The 17779-nt window shown below is 36.9% G+C and overlaps 1 protein-coding gene across 2 annotated transcripts in view; it reads left to right on the top strand.

The window, feature by feature from the left end:
* Positions 1-17779, top strand: part of LOC122794328 — a 1793522-nt gene that overhangs the window by 1058309 nt on the left and 717434 nt on the right. For both annotated transcript variants that reach the window (XM_044062632.1, XM_044062631.1), the window contains one exon: positions 7725-8879. In XM_044062632.1, coding sequence (XP_043918567.1) covers positions 7725-8879 — 1155 coding nt within the window. The remainder of the gene's footprint in view (positions 1-7724; positions 8880-17779) is intronic.

Below are 17779 nucleotides of genomic sequence, written 5' to 3'. Positions count from 1 at the left end.
AAAGATTTGCATGGTTGCTGTCGCTGTGTTTTTCTATATTGCTGATATATATATATATATATATATATATATATATATATATATATATATATATATATATATATATATATATATATATATATGGGTCTACTTTAGTAGATTAACTCAAAAGAAAGTCAAATTTCATTGAGTCGAGACCATGTGACTGACTTTCTGAAAAGCCAAATTAAAGAAAAACAACAAAAATCTACTTTTAGCAGGGTGGAAAGCACACTTGCACCCTGAACACTCCCCTGCATATTATATATACCAACTCTGAAATCACACTACAGTGGAGAAAAAGGTATATTTCCCAATTCCTATTTTACAGTGATCACCATTCAGAAGCTTTGACATTTCGGAAAGTCCATCACAATGGTCTCAACAATATGAAGTTTGACTTTCTGTTGAGTCAGTCTTCTAAACTGACCCATATATAAGTATATATCTATAGCGAGTCTATATTACAATGTCAAAACATTTAATATTGAACACCAAATGAGCGATACGTATTCATTGAAAAGCATTTAAGTGATTCGATGAATACTTTACAGGGCAAAGGTGTAGTTTGCCAACTACACAGTGTTGCCCTTTTCTCTACTGTAATGCAATCCTAGAGTTGGTATATTTAGTTCGTTAGGGGGGTTTGGGGTGAAGACCCCCCACATAGCTATGTTTGTAAGAGTGTGTGTGTGTGTGTGTGTGTGTGTGTGTGTGTGTGTGTGTGTGTGTGTGTGTGTGTGTGTGTGTATGTGTGTGCATGTATGTTCAAGCAAATGAATTCTTTCCCATGGAAAGAATTTGCTGTTTTGACCATCCGCGCTTTAGTGCGATCGGTCTTTACGTGTTGATGAAGAGGTGTTCGCTTAAATGCCTCTTCGGTGTTATACTATAGACCCATCTATATCAATGTGTGTGTGTGTATATATATATATATATATATATATATATATATATATATATATATATATATATATATATATATATATATATATATATATATATATATATATATATATATATGGATCCCCTTCAAAATCCTGAAACTCAAAATCCTGAAAACACAAATAATGCTAATATGCCAATACAAAGACACTAATATCTACCGACTGACCTTAACCCTAACCCTAACCCTAAGGTCCGTCACTATCGCACACTCACCTGACCCGCACCCTAACCCTAACTCACTTAAACCGCCCCTAACCCTAATTTTTGTCACTATTGCATACATGCCTAACCTGCGCCCTAACCCTAACTCACTTAAACCGCCCCTAACCCTAACATAAAACCAACTGCACACTTACCTGAACCCAACGCATGACCTAACACCACAGAGCTAACAATAGCAAAGCCACAATGACGTCAGTATGTCTATTTTGTGTTTTCAGGATTTTGAGTTTCAGGAGTTTGTGTTTTCAGGATTTTGAGCTTTCAGGATTTTGAGTCCGGGATTTTGAGATTCAGGATTTTGAGCTTTCAGGATTTTGAATAGGACCCATATATATATATGTGTGTGTGTGTGTGTGTGTGTGTGTGTGTGTGTGTGTGTGTGTGTGTGTGTGTGTGTGTGTGATCCCACATGACATTGGTTTAGATTGGTTAGAGGAAGCCCTGGTCGAGAAGGGTAATACCAATTTCTATGATTTCCAAGTAAGTTTGCAGCTTATGGAATTAGTGTTAAAAAACAATTATATATTCTTTGGTGGTGAATTTTTCCACCAGACTAAGGTTGTAGTGATGGGGGCCAATTGTGCACCTACTTATGCTAACATTGTCCTGGCCTGGTGGGAGAAAATATTTATCCTTAATTCCAGTTTTAAGACATGTTGGTCTTTTTATAGAAGGTTCTTGGATGATGAGATTTGCCAGTATTTAATAAATTGTGGTGGTTTGGCAAAGTGTCTTGTGGAGTGGTCTGTGTAGGGCTGCCTGTTTTTGGGGAACATTTTTACAAAGGCAATTAGATCTCTTATTAATTTTTAACATATTACCATTCAAATTAAATTTAGTGCCCACCATGTCCTTAACAACAGTGGCAAAATCCACATTTAAACATTCCTTTTGACCTGGTATCACTATTTATATTACCTGATGCCTCAACTAATTTTTTAAGGGTTCTACTCCTTCAGTATACAATATTAGGACCCTCACACAATATAGTGCTTAAATCACTATGTCCTTAAATAATGCCCAATTTTTATGCATAATCAGTTTGACCATAAAACTATCACTATTATCTTCAATTATTAGTGAATTACTATGTACATTCTTGAACATCCTTTCTATTGGCCATCGTACATTATCATTCCTATGCAGTGAAGACAAAATTGGCACAAAATGCACAGACTTCTTCATTAAAATAACCTCTTTTTTTGCTTTGGAGTTCGTAATAAGCCATGACTACAGAAGGAGCTAGTGGAGCGGTCGACAGCTCACCTATACTGTTTCCTGAAGGAACACAAGGTTATAACAACTTACAAAAATCTATCAAAGACCTTACTCTCTTAGTGGCACAGTTTACTCAAAGGGTAGATACATTAATGACTAGCCAAGTCCCTTCAGCCACAGTTTCATGTTGTAATGCATACTTTGCCCAGGGTTCTGGAAGGAGTGTCCTTGACACAGAAAACTGCTCAGTAAGTCAACATTTTAACAATGTTCGTGATATACCTAAACTGGATGGTTGGCTTAGTGCGGTTATAAATTTAAAACTGGTTCACCACATCGTGGCTTTGGCAGTGACTACACTAACATATCGGATAAATTAGATGAAAAAAAAAAAAAGCAGCAGATAAACTCCAATGAACTCACAGAAAGAAAACCAGTGATTTATTGAAGCGTTTTTCATCTTGCTTAATTGTAGGACTTTGGATAAATTTAACAGATAAAATGCTGTTTAAATATACCAACCAAGGTCATGTGTTAATCAGTAAACCAATGAAATTACACGTTTTTTCTCCCTCAGTTTAAGCTCTTCTAACAGAGACAATGTTACACAATATGTCCTCCTAATAAAATCCATTGCCATAATATTAAATAATTATCTAAATAAAAAAAAACTACAAGATTTTAAAATTCTTAATAAACTTTTCAGTTTAAATATACAAAAAAAATAGAACATGTTTCATTTAATCCCAGGTAACAGTAAGCATTAGTATGCAGCTGCCAAAGCAGTTCTAATCTTTCCAACAGCAATGACTCTGGACCCCCTCTACCATTAAATGCAATACAATCAATTGCCCTGAATTTAAATGTATGTTGTAAACTTTGACTTGTATGTCTCGCTAGGGCATTCTCTTGTTTCATCCTACTAATACAATAGAGATGTTCATATATGCAATCTCTAAGCCTTCTTTCAGTCTTGCCGATATAGAAGGCTGGACAGTTCTGGCACTCGGCAACATATACTACAAACTTAGATTGACAGTCATACTTAGACTTTGTACTATATTTATACCCTTCGATGGTAAAATTCTGTCCAATGTCAATATATTTGCAATAATTACACATATGACATTTAAACATTCCCTTCTTATGTAGTATAGGTATGACATTTTTCTCTAAAATACTTTTTAAATTAGGACCCCATTTGAATACAATATGCGGAGGCCCTTGAAATTTTGATCTGACCATTAAATCATTCTGAATAATTCCCCAGTTTTTGTTAATGATTGAATACATTTTTAGGGCATTAATACTGTATGTAGTTATTAAACTAAACATACCATATGTTATCTTACCAGGGCCCACAGAACAAGCAATATTGTCAACAATACTTAACCTGGTCTTACATCCTAAAATTGGTTTATATACACCATTCATTCTCTTTCCTCAGACCTCCACTATCAGGTTCACAACTAACCCCTCCAGGTATCCCCTTTTGATAAAATTTTTTCTCAGATTAGTACGTTCATTATCAAAGTCTGTATCGTTCGATACCATATGTGCTGCCCTGACTAGCTGCCCTTTAACTACCAGTTTTTTCTGTTGTAGAGGGTGGCAGCTACTAAAATGGAGAAATATGTTCAAATATTTTTCCTTCTTAAAGATCTTAGCTGTATAACATCTATTGTCTCTGTCTTTAACTAGGTCTACATCCAAATAAGCTATCCTATCAGTACTAAAATTATAGGTGAATGTAGGAAACTGTGTAGTGGAATTGAAGTATTTAACAAGTTGTTTAGCCTTGGTTTTGTCCCCTTAATAAGTAGAAATATATCATCCAAAAATGTGTGTAGTAATATATCTGGTTACTGATCTGTGGATTTTTTTAGATGAATTCCTGCTCCCAGTATGCAATTACTAAATTGGCGAAGCCACTTTTTTGCAGGTAATACCTATTATTAAAGGTAATAAAATTATTAGGCAAAATCAGGTCTAACAATTCTTCTATCAATGCCACTTCCACCAATGGTGCACCTTTATTATGTAACTTGAAACTAACCCATTCAATCCCTTCCAAATGCGGGATCGATGAATACAAATCTTTGACATCTACTGTCATAAAGTTTAAATCATTCTCATACATTAAAGTTTCAATATTTGCAAGGAAGGACCACAAACCCTTACAGATTTGTTTTTTCCTGCATTACACATTTCTTCAAAAAATGATCGACCACTTTGGCACACAAATATATTATACTATTTCTTGCATCTACTAGAGGTCTCATAGGGGGGTTATGCAAACTCTTATGTACTTTAGGGATCCCAAAAAGAATTGGGATCCTTGGGGCCGGCATGGTCAAAAAATTGAATAATTCGATATCATTTCTGGCCTCAATAAACATGTCATTCATAATAGATCTAATTTAGAATATGCAATGTTAAGTTCATTCCTAGAAGTTTCCAAACATACATTACTATCTAGGAGCATGTTCATCTTCTTTACATATTCATAATGACCAATCCTCCCCTTTTGTCAGGTTGCATCACTCTAACCTGTGCATGTTTAAGAAAATCAAGTGCTTGTCTTTCACTTACAATATATATATATATATATATATATATATATATATATATATATATATATATATATAAAACCAACATATTCCAACACTATGTTGCATTTTTCCAATACACATCCGTCTCATCAAAAGAAGGTTATAATGAAAGGCCAGTTCATAAGGGATGCCCGTATGGTTACCACTGATTCTTAGTTTCTTAGAGAATATCAATTTATGGAAGGAATGTTTTTATAGAGAGGTTACCCTACAAATTGGTAAAAAAAGTTAAAAAAGAGATTATTTTAAAGAGGAGTCTGGGCATTTTGTGCCAATTTTGTCTTCACTGCATAGGAATGATAATGCACAATGGCCAATAGAAAGGATGTCCAAGAATGTATATAGTAATTCATTAATTACTGTATATAATAGTGATAGTTTTATGGCTAAATTTATTATGCAGAAAATGTGGATGTTATTTAAGGATGATAGTGATTTAAGTGCAAAATGGGTGAGGTTACTGAAGAGGTAGAAGCCTTAAACATTTGGTTAAGGCATCGGGTAATAAGAATACTGATACCAGGTCAAAAGGAATGTTTAAATGTGGGTTTTGCCACTATTGTAAATATGTCATGGTGGGCTCTAAATTTATATTGAATGGTAATATGTTAAAATTAATAAGATGTTTAATTGCTTTTCTAATAATGTTGTATATCTTGCTTTTTGTCAGATATGTGGTGCATTGCATACTATGTTGGCAAAACAGAGTGCTCCCTTAAACAGCACATGTATGAACACATATACAGCATAAAAATAAAAAAGTACTAATGCTTTGGCTAGACATATTATAAGTAGCCCTACCCACCATTTTAAGTTTTTTATTCTTGACACGTGGCATCTACGGATAGGGGTGGAAGCCATCATCTTTGGTTAGAGATGAGAGAATTATATTAGCAACTGTACTGTAATGCATTTAGTGATTTAGGGTTGATATATCTTGTATGCTAAAATTGAAAGCCAATACCGATGGAAGGTGCAAAAGTTGCTATAACCAAAAATGAGGCACTCTGTATCCAAAAGCAGACCCAAACAACTTTAATAGAACAAATAAAAAATAAATAACGCTTCAACAAATCACGTTTTCGTCATCCAACTTCATCAGATAAAACCCCCTTTCCATTACAGCATATTATATACTTATCCTAATTAATACAATCAAAAGCTTAACCAGTAGATTTCACAATATAATTAAACAATTAATACTAAAAATGAAATCACTTTGTCACTTCTGTTTTAAAAGTTAAAGACATTTTTTAAAAATACACATTAGATAGCATTCAGTAATGAAGTATATCTATTAAAAAATACCAAACTGTTAAAAATATTTTGTTTGTTCATAATATATAAACACCAACATGTTTAATAAATACATTTATACATAAAACTTTATTCTAAAAGCTCAATAAAATCATTTAAAAACTAATGTATTTATATTTAATATACTCAGAGCTCCCTCTAGTGACCAGACTTTATAAAAATTCAACACCCATCCTAAATACACTGTTAAAATTCCTATATTAACTGAAAATATATACATATGCTTGAATATGTATAAAAGTTTAAAAAATATTCTATAGGTATTATAACTTTGCTTCTCTTAATTTCAGTACTGGTGTTAGTGTAATCATGTCATTGAGTCCTGGGGCTCTACTGGCTTCCAAAATTAACTGCCAGTACAATTCCCTATATTCTACCATTGTTTCCCACAGGATCCATGACTACCACTTCTAAAACAAAAAACTGAAATTCTGATTGTTCACATACAACACTATGTTTATAAACGGCATTATTTACATTATTAGTCCTAATATCATATAAATGTTCGTAAATTCTTTGTTTTAATTTCCTTTCGCTCTTTCCTACATAAAATGATTGTCTTCCTTTGCATAGGGCTAAATATATAATACCTTTGGTGTTGCAATTAACAAAGGTGTTCAAAGTTAAATTCCTTTTTCTTGCAAGTAGGTGTACAGTGTCTCCTGTAATAAGATATGAACAATAATTGCAACACCCACATTTAAATAATCCTTTTTTTCTTTTTAATGCCCTTCTCAAAACCTTGTTTATAACCACCTTTCTCTAGAATATTCTTAATGATACATCCTTTACGGTAGGTGTACTTTAATTCTTCATCAAAGATGTGTTTTAAATCAGACACTTTAGCAAAGTTTTTCCATTCCTTTTCAATAATACTCCATACCAAACCTGCCTGACCATCATAGGTAGTTGTAAATCCTGAAGTATAAACGTCTTTTGATGTTTCATCCACTTTGTGTTCTTTAAAAATCTGTGGTGTACCCAAAATGGAAGCAAATTTATTGCTTCTCCCATCACTAACCTCATTACATATCTGGTCATATAGGTCACTAGGGTATCCTCTGTTCAAAAACATCTCCTTCAGGGCCAAACAATCCCTTTTATAAATTTCATTATCTGAAGTCATTCTACTCAAACGTACTAGTTGCCCTTTCACTACTCCTTTCTTTTGGTGAAATGGATGCGAACTAGTATAATGTAAATAGGCATTAGAAAATGTCTATGTATAAATTTAATATGTAAATGTAACCAATGCATGGACTTGACCACATGTACAGTTTGATCATTTCAAGATAATAAAATAATCAAATATACATAGAATGAAACAGAAGTATTTAATGTGTTGTGTTGACTGTGTTGTGTTTAATGCATGTGTTTCTCTTAAACTAGTGTGTACAGAGTTGGAAAATCAAATGCAATGTACTTGTGAATATGGATATATCTGGAACTCACAAATGTGCAGGAGATATCACAGCTGCTCTAATACAACAAAAGACAACTGTAACTGTATAAGAAATATTCCCATAAATGGAACATGTGAACAATTAGATGAACAATCAATAACTGAATGGACAACAACAAGACAGACATTGACAACAATAAGTACAACTGGAGTAACAATAACGTCAAAAAACAGCATAACAGAAACAGACAGAACAGGAACATCGCCAAAGGCATTGACAATGCAATCTGTATCATCTGACAAAACAAGGATAACTAGGACAACACCAAGAATACTGCCATCAACAATAACAGAAACAGACAAAACAACTTCACATGTAAAAAGAATGTTAACAGGCACAACAAGAGCACCATTCTTTTTCTCTTCTTTTATACCACCAGAGCGTCCAACTCCGCAAACTACAACAAAAATATCTACAAGGGCCTCAGAATCAGCATCATCAAATTCAGCTACAACATATGTATCAACTTCAGAATCACCATCTATAAAGTCAACAACCTGGTGCACTAAAAAATCTGTACCAACATCAGAATCAACATCAGAAAATACAACATTCAGTGCAGCAACAACATCTATGCCAAATCCAGAACCAAAACCATTAAACACTACATCACAGTCAACTGCAAGATTTGTGCCTACATCAGAATCAACATCAATTAACATAACATCTAGGTCAGCTACAACATCTCTGCCAACTTCAGTATCACCATCAATAAAGACAACATCCAGGTCGACTAAAACATCTGTGCCAACGTCAGAATCAACATCAAGAAATATACTAGTCAGTGCAGCAACAACATATATGCAAATACCAGAACCAATACCATTAAACACTACATCACAGTCAGCTGCAACATCTGTTTCATTATCAGAGTCGATATCAATAAATGCAGTGTCAAGCTCAGCTATAGCATCTGCGCAAACATCAAAATCAATATCAGTGAACGTGGAATCCAGCTCATCTACAAAGTCTTTGCTGGCCATGGAGCCAGTTTCAATAAACACAACAGCCAGGTCAGCTACAACAGCTGTGCCAACTTCAGAATCAGCATTACAACTCATCACATCAAGACCAGCTAGAGGTAAGGGAATTCAATCATTCTTTCTACTATATATGTAGGTATAGCAATCCTGTAACTTTGCTTTAAAAAATGCTGCAGCATTGTCAAAACTGAATTAATGTATTTCTATTACATTGCCTAACATTTGCACATTTGTGCTAGATAGGTTCTTATGATGTTTTATGTAGTTATTATGAATATAGTTTGGCTTCATCAAAGTGTGATGCTTGCTTATACACTTTATATTGCTGCGATTATAGTAACTCTCTTATTTGAACAATTATGCAAGAGTACAGTTAAACTGATACTTAGTATGCAAAATGTCCATGGACTGCCTTGTTAATTTTCTACTTTGTTTCTGTGAAATAAAGTCCTTCGTGGAGCAGATTGGATCCTCATACATTAAGAAGCTATCCTAATCTTAATCACTCTCATCTTCTAGGTTAATTTCTTGGACAAATAATTCCAACCTTGCACTACAATACATATTACCAAGGAAAGAAAACTGTTTAGTATGGACCTTTAAAAATGGTGCTCATTTCAATACAAGAAGGAGCCATGGAGCATTTTTCATAGTAGATTGTATAATCTGATACTTGGTTCACCAGTAGTTAGGAACTCAGACTCACTAAGGCAGTTCAGAGCCAGGCACATATAGTAAATTACTTCTAAGGAGAAATGACAGTAGAAGGGCAGTTCCTTATTACTTGCGCTTACTTTCCAGGAGTGTGACCTGACATACAAATAAACTCAGTGCTCATTGGCTAGTCCAACTGGATTAAAATTACTTTGGTTTCATATGGTTGCTACCTGTTTGTTCATTGCTGTGCATCTGCTTGTTTGTTCATATATTTCATAGAATCATAGAATAATAAAATCTACAAGGCAACTGGGTCATCTGTCCATGTATGCCTTGCCAATACCTATCCTTAAATCTGACCCACTTTTTCAAGAATCGATAAGCCAGCCATACTGGGTGAATTTATGAATACCTATTGTATTGCCTAATTCATTCTTAAAAAAAGATAGTGTTTTCATTGTTTGATCTGGAAAGGAAGTTTGTTCCAGAGAAGGGGTAGTCAATATGTGACAAATCTGTCTCTCCACCATGATCTGTTTATTTGCTGAAGCAGGATCAGATCTCTGATCAGATCTCTTGTTCACTGGCTGTTTGATTCCTGTAGAAATAAGAGGTTTTGGATTGCCAGATCCTATTGGCCTAGAAGCCAAGGTATATATTGCCCCCAAGGGGTTTATAGGATATTGAATACAGGGCAAGGCCTCCAGCCTCTCTTGATAGCTCAGATTCTTTATGCCCATGATCTTTTTTTATGAACTTTTTGGGCCTTGCCAACTGCTTGATATGTTTAGTAAGATACATCCTGAAGGAGGCATTGCATTCTGTGTTAGGCCTGATTGGTACAGGATATAGAAGGACAAGGACTTCTTTGGATCTACAGGTATTACCCTTTGTGATCATCTGTACCAGAAAGAAGGAATTCCAGACTACTATTGCATTCTGATGTTCAAAGGTCTTTTACAACATCTTACTTACGAGTGGGGAGTTTTTTATGCTGTTATCTGATTGGAGTGTTTGTTTACCAAATGCAAGAATATTGTATTTTTTAGCATTTATGTTTTGCCCACTGTCAGTGCACCAGCTATTAACATGTGTATGTTCATTTTGTAGCTTTTGCATATCAGAAAGGGATTTAAGTATTACACTCAGTTCACAACTGCCTGCAGACTTGGTTAATGAAAGTTCCTGGTTTTTGATCTGGAAATCAGAAAAGTATATAACAAATAGCATCGGTCCCAACACTTAACCCTATAGTATCCCACTGGTTACTTTAATGCTATCTGAGGACATGCTGACCACCCTCACAGCATGGGTTCTTTAGTCTAGTTCTCACATGTCATGTCCTGTGTGATGATTCTCAGCTGTTTTGACCAACCAATGGCAACTAAAGTCAATATACATAGCAGAAAGGAAGTGATTGGACTTAATTGCAGTGATACAATGAACAGTGCCATTTTTCATGACTATGCTCTTCCTGATCCATTATGCACTTTAAGACCACAAAAAATATAAATGATTTCAACTCCCATTTTGGGCATATTTGTGGGGTATTTATTGATTTTTTTATCATATTAAAGCTTGGAAATGTGGGTATAGGAAGGAGATGAGCATAGAATAGAAGGTGAGGAAATAAAAATGAGCAGAATGGAGATGGCCTAATAAGGAAGTACATGTTTGTAGGACACGTGCCTAATTTATTTTTATAATGACAAGGGTAAGTTTTGGAAAAAAGTAAGGAAAGTAAGAGAAATGTAAATGGGTTAGGCTAAATATCACATGAGGACAGAGGTGAGCGAGGGGAAACACAATGGTGAAGGAGACATCAGGTAAATAGAGGGAAGACAATAATGAGGGCAGGAGTGCATGACCAACAGGGGTGAGCATGGACAAATAAGGGAGGGGAACACCTTGTAAGGGAAAAGGATTTGGGTGCTTGCAGCTGCAGTCTCTGCTATCTGAAATACAGTGACATCCTGAGTATCACCACTGAATCCAGGTTCAGATGGAAGAGCCAATGCTTGGCAGGGACGATATTCAAATGAGTCATCACAGCGTGTTATCAATTTAGTTAATGAGAGCATCCAACCTCATGTCAGTTATATTCCACACAATCTTCGCCACCTGATGATGGGTGACAAAGGCATAATCTCCACTCACACTATTACCAGTGGGTTAAACTGTACCAGCTTCTAGTGCAGAGCTATCTGACTCACGTGATACAGGTAGGGTAAGTCAGTAGATGTGAAGGCAGTTGTAGCAGGCTGGGATCCAGATGTGCGCAGTGTTTCACCTGGTGGTACTAGCACTGCTGCTTCTGCAGTTGTTGCCACCTTTGGGACAACGGGCTTTATCAGTGGGGCTGTGCAGGTGTCAGTGCTGCTGCATATAATAGTAAAAGAAATGGATAGAAACCAAAAAAAAAAAAACTAAGCAAAATAAATGTTCTTGAGAGAAATGATAATGACAAAGAGAATGAAGAAAGAAATACAATTACAAAAAGTTCTGTGTTGATTCTGATGCAAACCAGTAAATAGTCATGAATTTCAGAAGCCTGTTTGTATGTATACGTATGGGCTCTATATCACAACATCGACAAAGCCATTAACCGAATGGCTTTATACTCAGAAATGCTGGTAATAGCCATGTGTTTTGTGAGATTGCAGTACAGTGAAGATCGGAAAATTTGCCCTTTCCTCACTGTAGTGTGATCTCGGGGTGTGGGGAGCACAGCACCACCACAAAAGTGAGTTCTATTACCAGTATTTTTGATTATAAAGCCGTTCAATTAATGGCTTTGTCTATGTCCTAATATAGACCCTACATATGGGGGGATGGGAGGACCAAAAGCCATCATCACATTCAGCCTGATAGAAGATTAACTAGAGAAGCTATTTAGGCAGACCAACAGCTGCTTGTAGTTAGAGATGTAGTTTAATGTCTAAGACTGCTGTACATATGCAAATAAAAAATGCTGCTCAGGCATATGTATTTCACTCACAGGTGATAGGTAAAGAAAGCAAACTTCTATTTTATATTAGGAAAAAGTCCACTAAACTACTAATGATGATCTTGAATGTATGGCCCATGTGAGACTGCAGTGATACTACTGAGACAGAAAAAATATACATGAAATATTTTTCATAATAACACAACTGTGGGGCAGGACGGATTGAACTCACAGGCATCCTCACAATATAAGAAAAGAGACTTAACATTCTGACCCATTTGTCCACGTATGCAGGAAGAGATGTGGAAACACACTTATAACATTGTACCCTTATAGTGCTACCTTTGAACTATGTTATGACTGATAGATGTAACACTTAAGTATGAACACTATATATTGTCTTTGTAATTTCTTCTTCTGTCAATATTAAAGTCCAAACTATATGACACATATAAACTCAACCCAGCACTCTTTTAGGTGCTCCAATCTACTCCTCTGCAGCTGCCAATTCCTTTCAGTCTCTTCAGGGGCTGTATAAGTGAAAAGGACATAATCAAAAATTTGTGGATGACACATATTGACAGGTTATTTGTATAGATAAAATAAGTTATACTTACAGTATGGAGGTGGTGACTGCTTTTTAACTTAATCCTTCCAAAAGACTAAGAGGTCAGGCTTGATGTAACTCATGTCCCTGTAATGGTGATGGCCCTAATCCCTCATGCTTGGGATGTCAGCCTTGCCCAAACTATTACATGTTTCAGTTTTATACTGAGGTCCATTATCACCATCCTGCAGGAGCTTCCAGATACGCTGCTTATGGTGGAAATCCAGAAAAAAGTTCTGGAATCCTCCTCACACTGCCTCTGTGCTCTAAAAGGAGAACGACCCTATCCTTTTCCAGCCATGCTGTCTTAGCATGAAGACTATTAGGGAAAATGGCAGAACACTGGTGTCCAAAACAGTCATTGTGTGCCCTATTCCCTATGCAACAGTTGCTGGGTGTTTCATTTGACTGATGAATGGCAAACTCAAAGTAAATAGGTACTGTATCATTATGGTTTCAATGACACTTTATAGTGTGAAACGTGCAAGTTCTTTTTCTCTGTGTATGTTGTTGAGAAGACATGCCCTGCAGTGAGCCCATATGCAGGTGGTTAAATATGGCATGAACATTCCCTAACCCCTAAAAGCATATGGGACCCATGTATGTGCACAGCATCTGGTACATGTCTGCGTGATGTCTACTAGGTGTGCTCATCATAAACATTGAGCAATTCAGAAACAATGAAATAAGCCATAAGTAACATAATCATCATGCTTGGAGGTGTAAGTCCAGACAATATAAGCATGATGGAAGCACAGCGATTCACTTTACTATGGAAGAAAACACTGCTGCAAGCATTTGATTCAGACTAAGGGTGATTTTGGCCACTGACTTTTCTAAATCCCAATCTATTTCTGCAAAGAAGTAAGTATTAAAAGGAGATATTGTCATCCATACCAGAATTACCCTTAAAATATACAGTATGGACAAGGAGGTACACTATCTACAACAGAATGGCAGCAAACAATTTGAACTTCTAAAAACTATGATCCAACAACAAAGTGCTCATTTGGACAATATATAAAGTATAAATAACACTGAGGGAAAACTTGTTGAGCATGAAAACCACACTGAATTTCTGGTAAAACAAAGTACCTGGTTACTAAATAAGGTAGATGAATTCAAAAACAGGGAGAGAATAAATAATTTAAGAAACTTCTATGTGCCCAAGAGTGTGTATGGAGAAAATATGGATACTTTTCTCACCAGCTTGATTCTGAAAGAGTTAAACCTTCAGGAGAGCTTGTCCTATGGTTCAGAGAGAGCTGATATATCTCTGACAAAACATCCAGCTAAGGCAGGAGCAACTGCCATATCTACAATTGCTAAATTCTTCTCACATCTTTATAAAGATCTAGCTATTAAAACTCCTTGGGCAAATCCTCCTGTGAAAATTGGTACTTCTGTCATCAGTTCTAGTAATGACTACATAAGGTAATGGCAAAGACTGGTAAAGTCCCTGAATGTGGGTACATTTTATTTACAGCAAGACTAAGAAACTATCAGAAGGATTAAATACTTTTTTTACTCTTTAGAATATGGCCTTTCCATTCTTACATCTAATAAGATCGGCCATCTTCAGGAAGAAAAGGACTGGAGCCATAAAAAGCTAAAGAGAGAGAGAGAGAGAGAGAGAGAGAGAGAGAGAGAGAGAGAGAGAGAGAGAGAGAGAAACCCAGATTTAAGACTGTTCTAACAAAAAAAAACAAAATGACTGTAGAAAATTAAACATTAATACAATGTACTGTTGTGTTTATCTAAATAAAGTATACCTTTTTTCTATCCAGTAATGCAGATATGAATCTTCACACAAGACTATGAGATGGATTCAGAAAACTTTTCCCCATCATGCTAAGTGAATGTACATGATGATTAGCAATGCACAGTGTGAGTGTGATGCATTAAATCCAGCTACATGATGTGGCTAACCCAAATAGTGTGCTCAGTTGTATTATTTGCTACTGAACATTTATTGAGGTTCAGTATATGATAATGAGGGAAAAAGATGGCAGTGCAATTCAGAAATATTTAAATATCATGCAATGGAGCTGTGCCCACAATATATTTAAATTAGGGCATATGCTCATGTTCAGTTTGAGTAAATCAAAAATTATGTTGAGGTTGCCACAGCCAAAATGAAAGTATATCTGCAGGGGGCTCTCATTTTAACTGATGTACCCAGTGGTGCAATATGTCACACTTGGTGTCACCAGGTCATCCAACATGGCTTAATATTTCATGGCCAGGACCATTACTGTGTTGACAGAGAGTGGAAGTCATGGAGTACATATCCCAGCAGATACCAAGTTATGCATGATTTTACATGTATTAGCCACAGGGGCTTTTTGGCAACCTACCTGGGACACAGTAAGGATATCTCAGGCCTCTGCCTCAAGAATGCTCCATAAGTTTATCAATGTCATACTTCATTATGTGGAGGAGAATATATGGTTTCCACATAACCCAGAGGAGAGAGCCAACATCATTTAGGAGGTCTATGATACACCCACTTCCCTGAGGTAGTGGAAACCATAGTCAGTATCCACAATGAAATAAAGATCCCACTTGTTGAACTGAGAATGAGGAATGTGAACCACAAAGGGAATCACTCCATCAACTGCTAGGTGGTCTGTAATGGATAAGGTATCATCTGCAATGTGTGTGCAGGCCACTCAAGCAGTTTTCATGACTCCCACATCTGCGATCTGTACTAGTAGTTTGCCAGGGGGTGACTTCCCCCAGGGAAATCTGGTTAGTGATATCAGATATTCCCTGGAACACTGGCTTGTGAGACCCATATCTTTTTTTAACATCTGTTTACCGGGAAAGTACGACTGGGACATAGGCCATTTTTAGCAGAGGACCAATGAGAAACACATCAGATGCATGTGCTTGGAATGTGGGAGGAAATTGCAGCACCCAATGGAAACACACAAACACAGGGAGGACATGTGGACTCTGCACAAAAGGCACCCCAGTTGAGAATCAAACCACATAACCTCTTGCTCTGAGGCAACAACGCTAACTGCTGCACCACTGCATCACCAAACAGTAAAAACAGACCATAGGTAAACCTGTGCAGTATCACAAACTTGAAACATTATTAAGCTGTGTCTGTGGGGCTGAAGGTATGCTTTTGCTGTCTTGATTCATGTGGTGTTGCTGCACATTATGATGTTGTCACGTAACCAAAGACTGATCATATGTGCACTGTTACACAATATTACTTATGGCACAGTTGCAGCAGGGTGGGATGTTAAGTGCACAGCAGTTCCCTGCACAATGGGTGTCAAACAGTCAGGTGATCATCATGCCAGTATAGCTGGGTAAACCATGACATGGCACTGGAAAAGAAACAGCAGATTGCACATAGCTTTGCAACATAACTATATGAGATTAAGACAGATACACTACAATAGACGTGATGCATGGAAAACCAACATCAGACTGTGGTTATCCAATACATAGGCTGACCACACAGTGTATCAGACATAGGCAACCCAAGTAACACTGTACAAAGGGCAAGGCACAGTTATCATTATTTCTACAGGTGAGGAAGGGAGTATAAGAGTGCATGCCTTTCACATTGAAATGTGGAACTCTGAGTGTGGAGAAGTATTCCAAAAATGTTTTTATGTAAAGTGTCTATACTGGCATGGGGAGTGTGTGTTACTGCTGAGATGGAATGGAGTCATTGGAGGTGTGCGATGTACTGGTAGCTGTGGTGGTATGATTGTGGGTGTGCAGGGATACAGCCTCAGTAGCTGGAACAAGGCTGCAGCTTGTTCTGTTGAACAGTTCCAGGGCATGCATGATAGAGGATTCAGCATTCTATGCATGCCTTGGCTAAGACAGCCAGGAGTTGCAATGGATGTACCACAACCATGGATAATGCTGGTGTAGTGCATGATCTCAAGAAATGTCTGCTCATAGAGGTGCCAACATGGCTACAACCATGACCATGAGAAAGGTCTCTCCTGGGAGCAGAAGCCTAAACAGTAGATGTTGCTGTAAATGGGATAACACTGAAGATGCAGGGTCTCACTTTTCTAAAGCCATATTGAGTAACATCTCCTGATGTAGCAGATGACCAGCTCCTAGGATGGCCACTCTCAACTGCCAAGTGAGCCAGAGAAAAATTGCACAGTCTAGAGTGTGACGGTGTGATTCACTCTGTCTGTGGAATCACACAAACAGAAAATGCAAGCCGTACTATTTCTGCCATGGCTGAGGTGGTGTTAGTCTGTCCCTCCATGATGGCTCTGCACATATTTTAGGTTGGGTTACTGATACACCAATCTCAGGGACAGGGCATTGACCATGTCTCCAGCAAGCACCATTACCAATCACCTGTGAGGATCTGTCTACCCATGAGTGCTAGGGGCAGATTCAGCCAACACACTTCCCTGATCAGTAATATCTCCAATCTGTGCTGTCTTTGACGTTGAGGTAGCCTGGGTGCCTGCAGGCATAGGATCTGTGTCCATGGTCTGGGTTTGGGATGCACTTGTCACATTCTCTGTGTTCATCTGTGTCAGCTCATCACTGCCATTATCAGAGGCTACAGATCCTTCAGCATCAGATGGAGGTAGTTTGACATGTTGGTGCCAGATGACGAATCACCTGTAAAAACACTAAAGCAAAAAACATCTAGTGTAAGTAAGACCCAGCACCCCAATTAGACATGCAATTGATATGTTTACAACTATAAACATGAGAAAAACTAATACCACTTGAACAACCTAGTGGAGATTGCCATGCCTGTTTGGCCCTGAATGTATTGATAA

Source organism: Protopterus annectens, chromosome 2.part1, assembly GCF_019279795.1.
Source record: "Protopterus annectens isolate FY-2018-M chromosome 2.part1, PAN1.0, whole genome shotgun sequence".
Lineage (NCBI taxonomy): Eukaryota > Metazoa > Chordata > Ceratodontiformes > Protopteridae > Protopterus > Protopterus annectens.
Note: the sequence above shows the minus strand (reverse complement) of the source record. Positions and strands in the feature narration are given on the sequence as shown.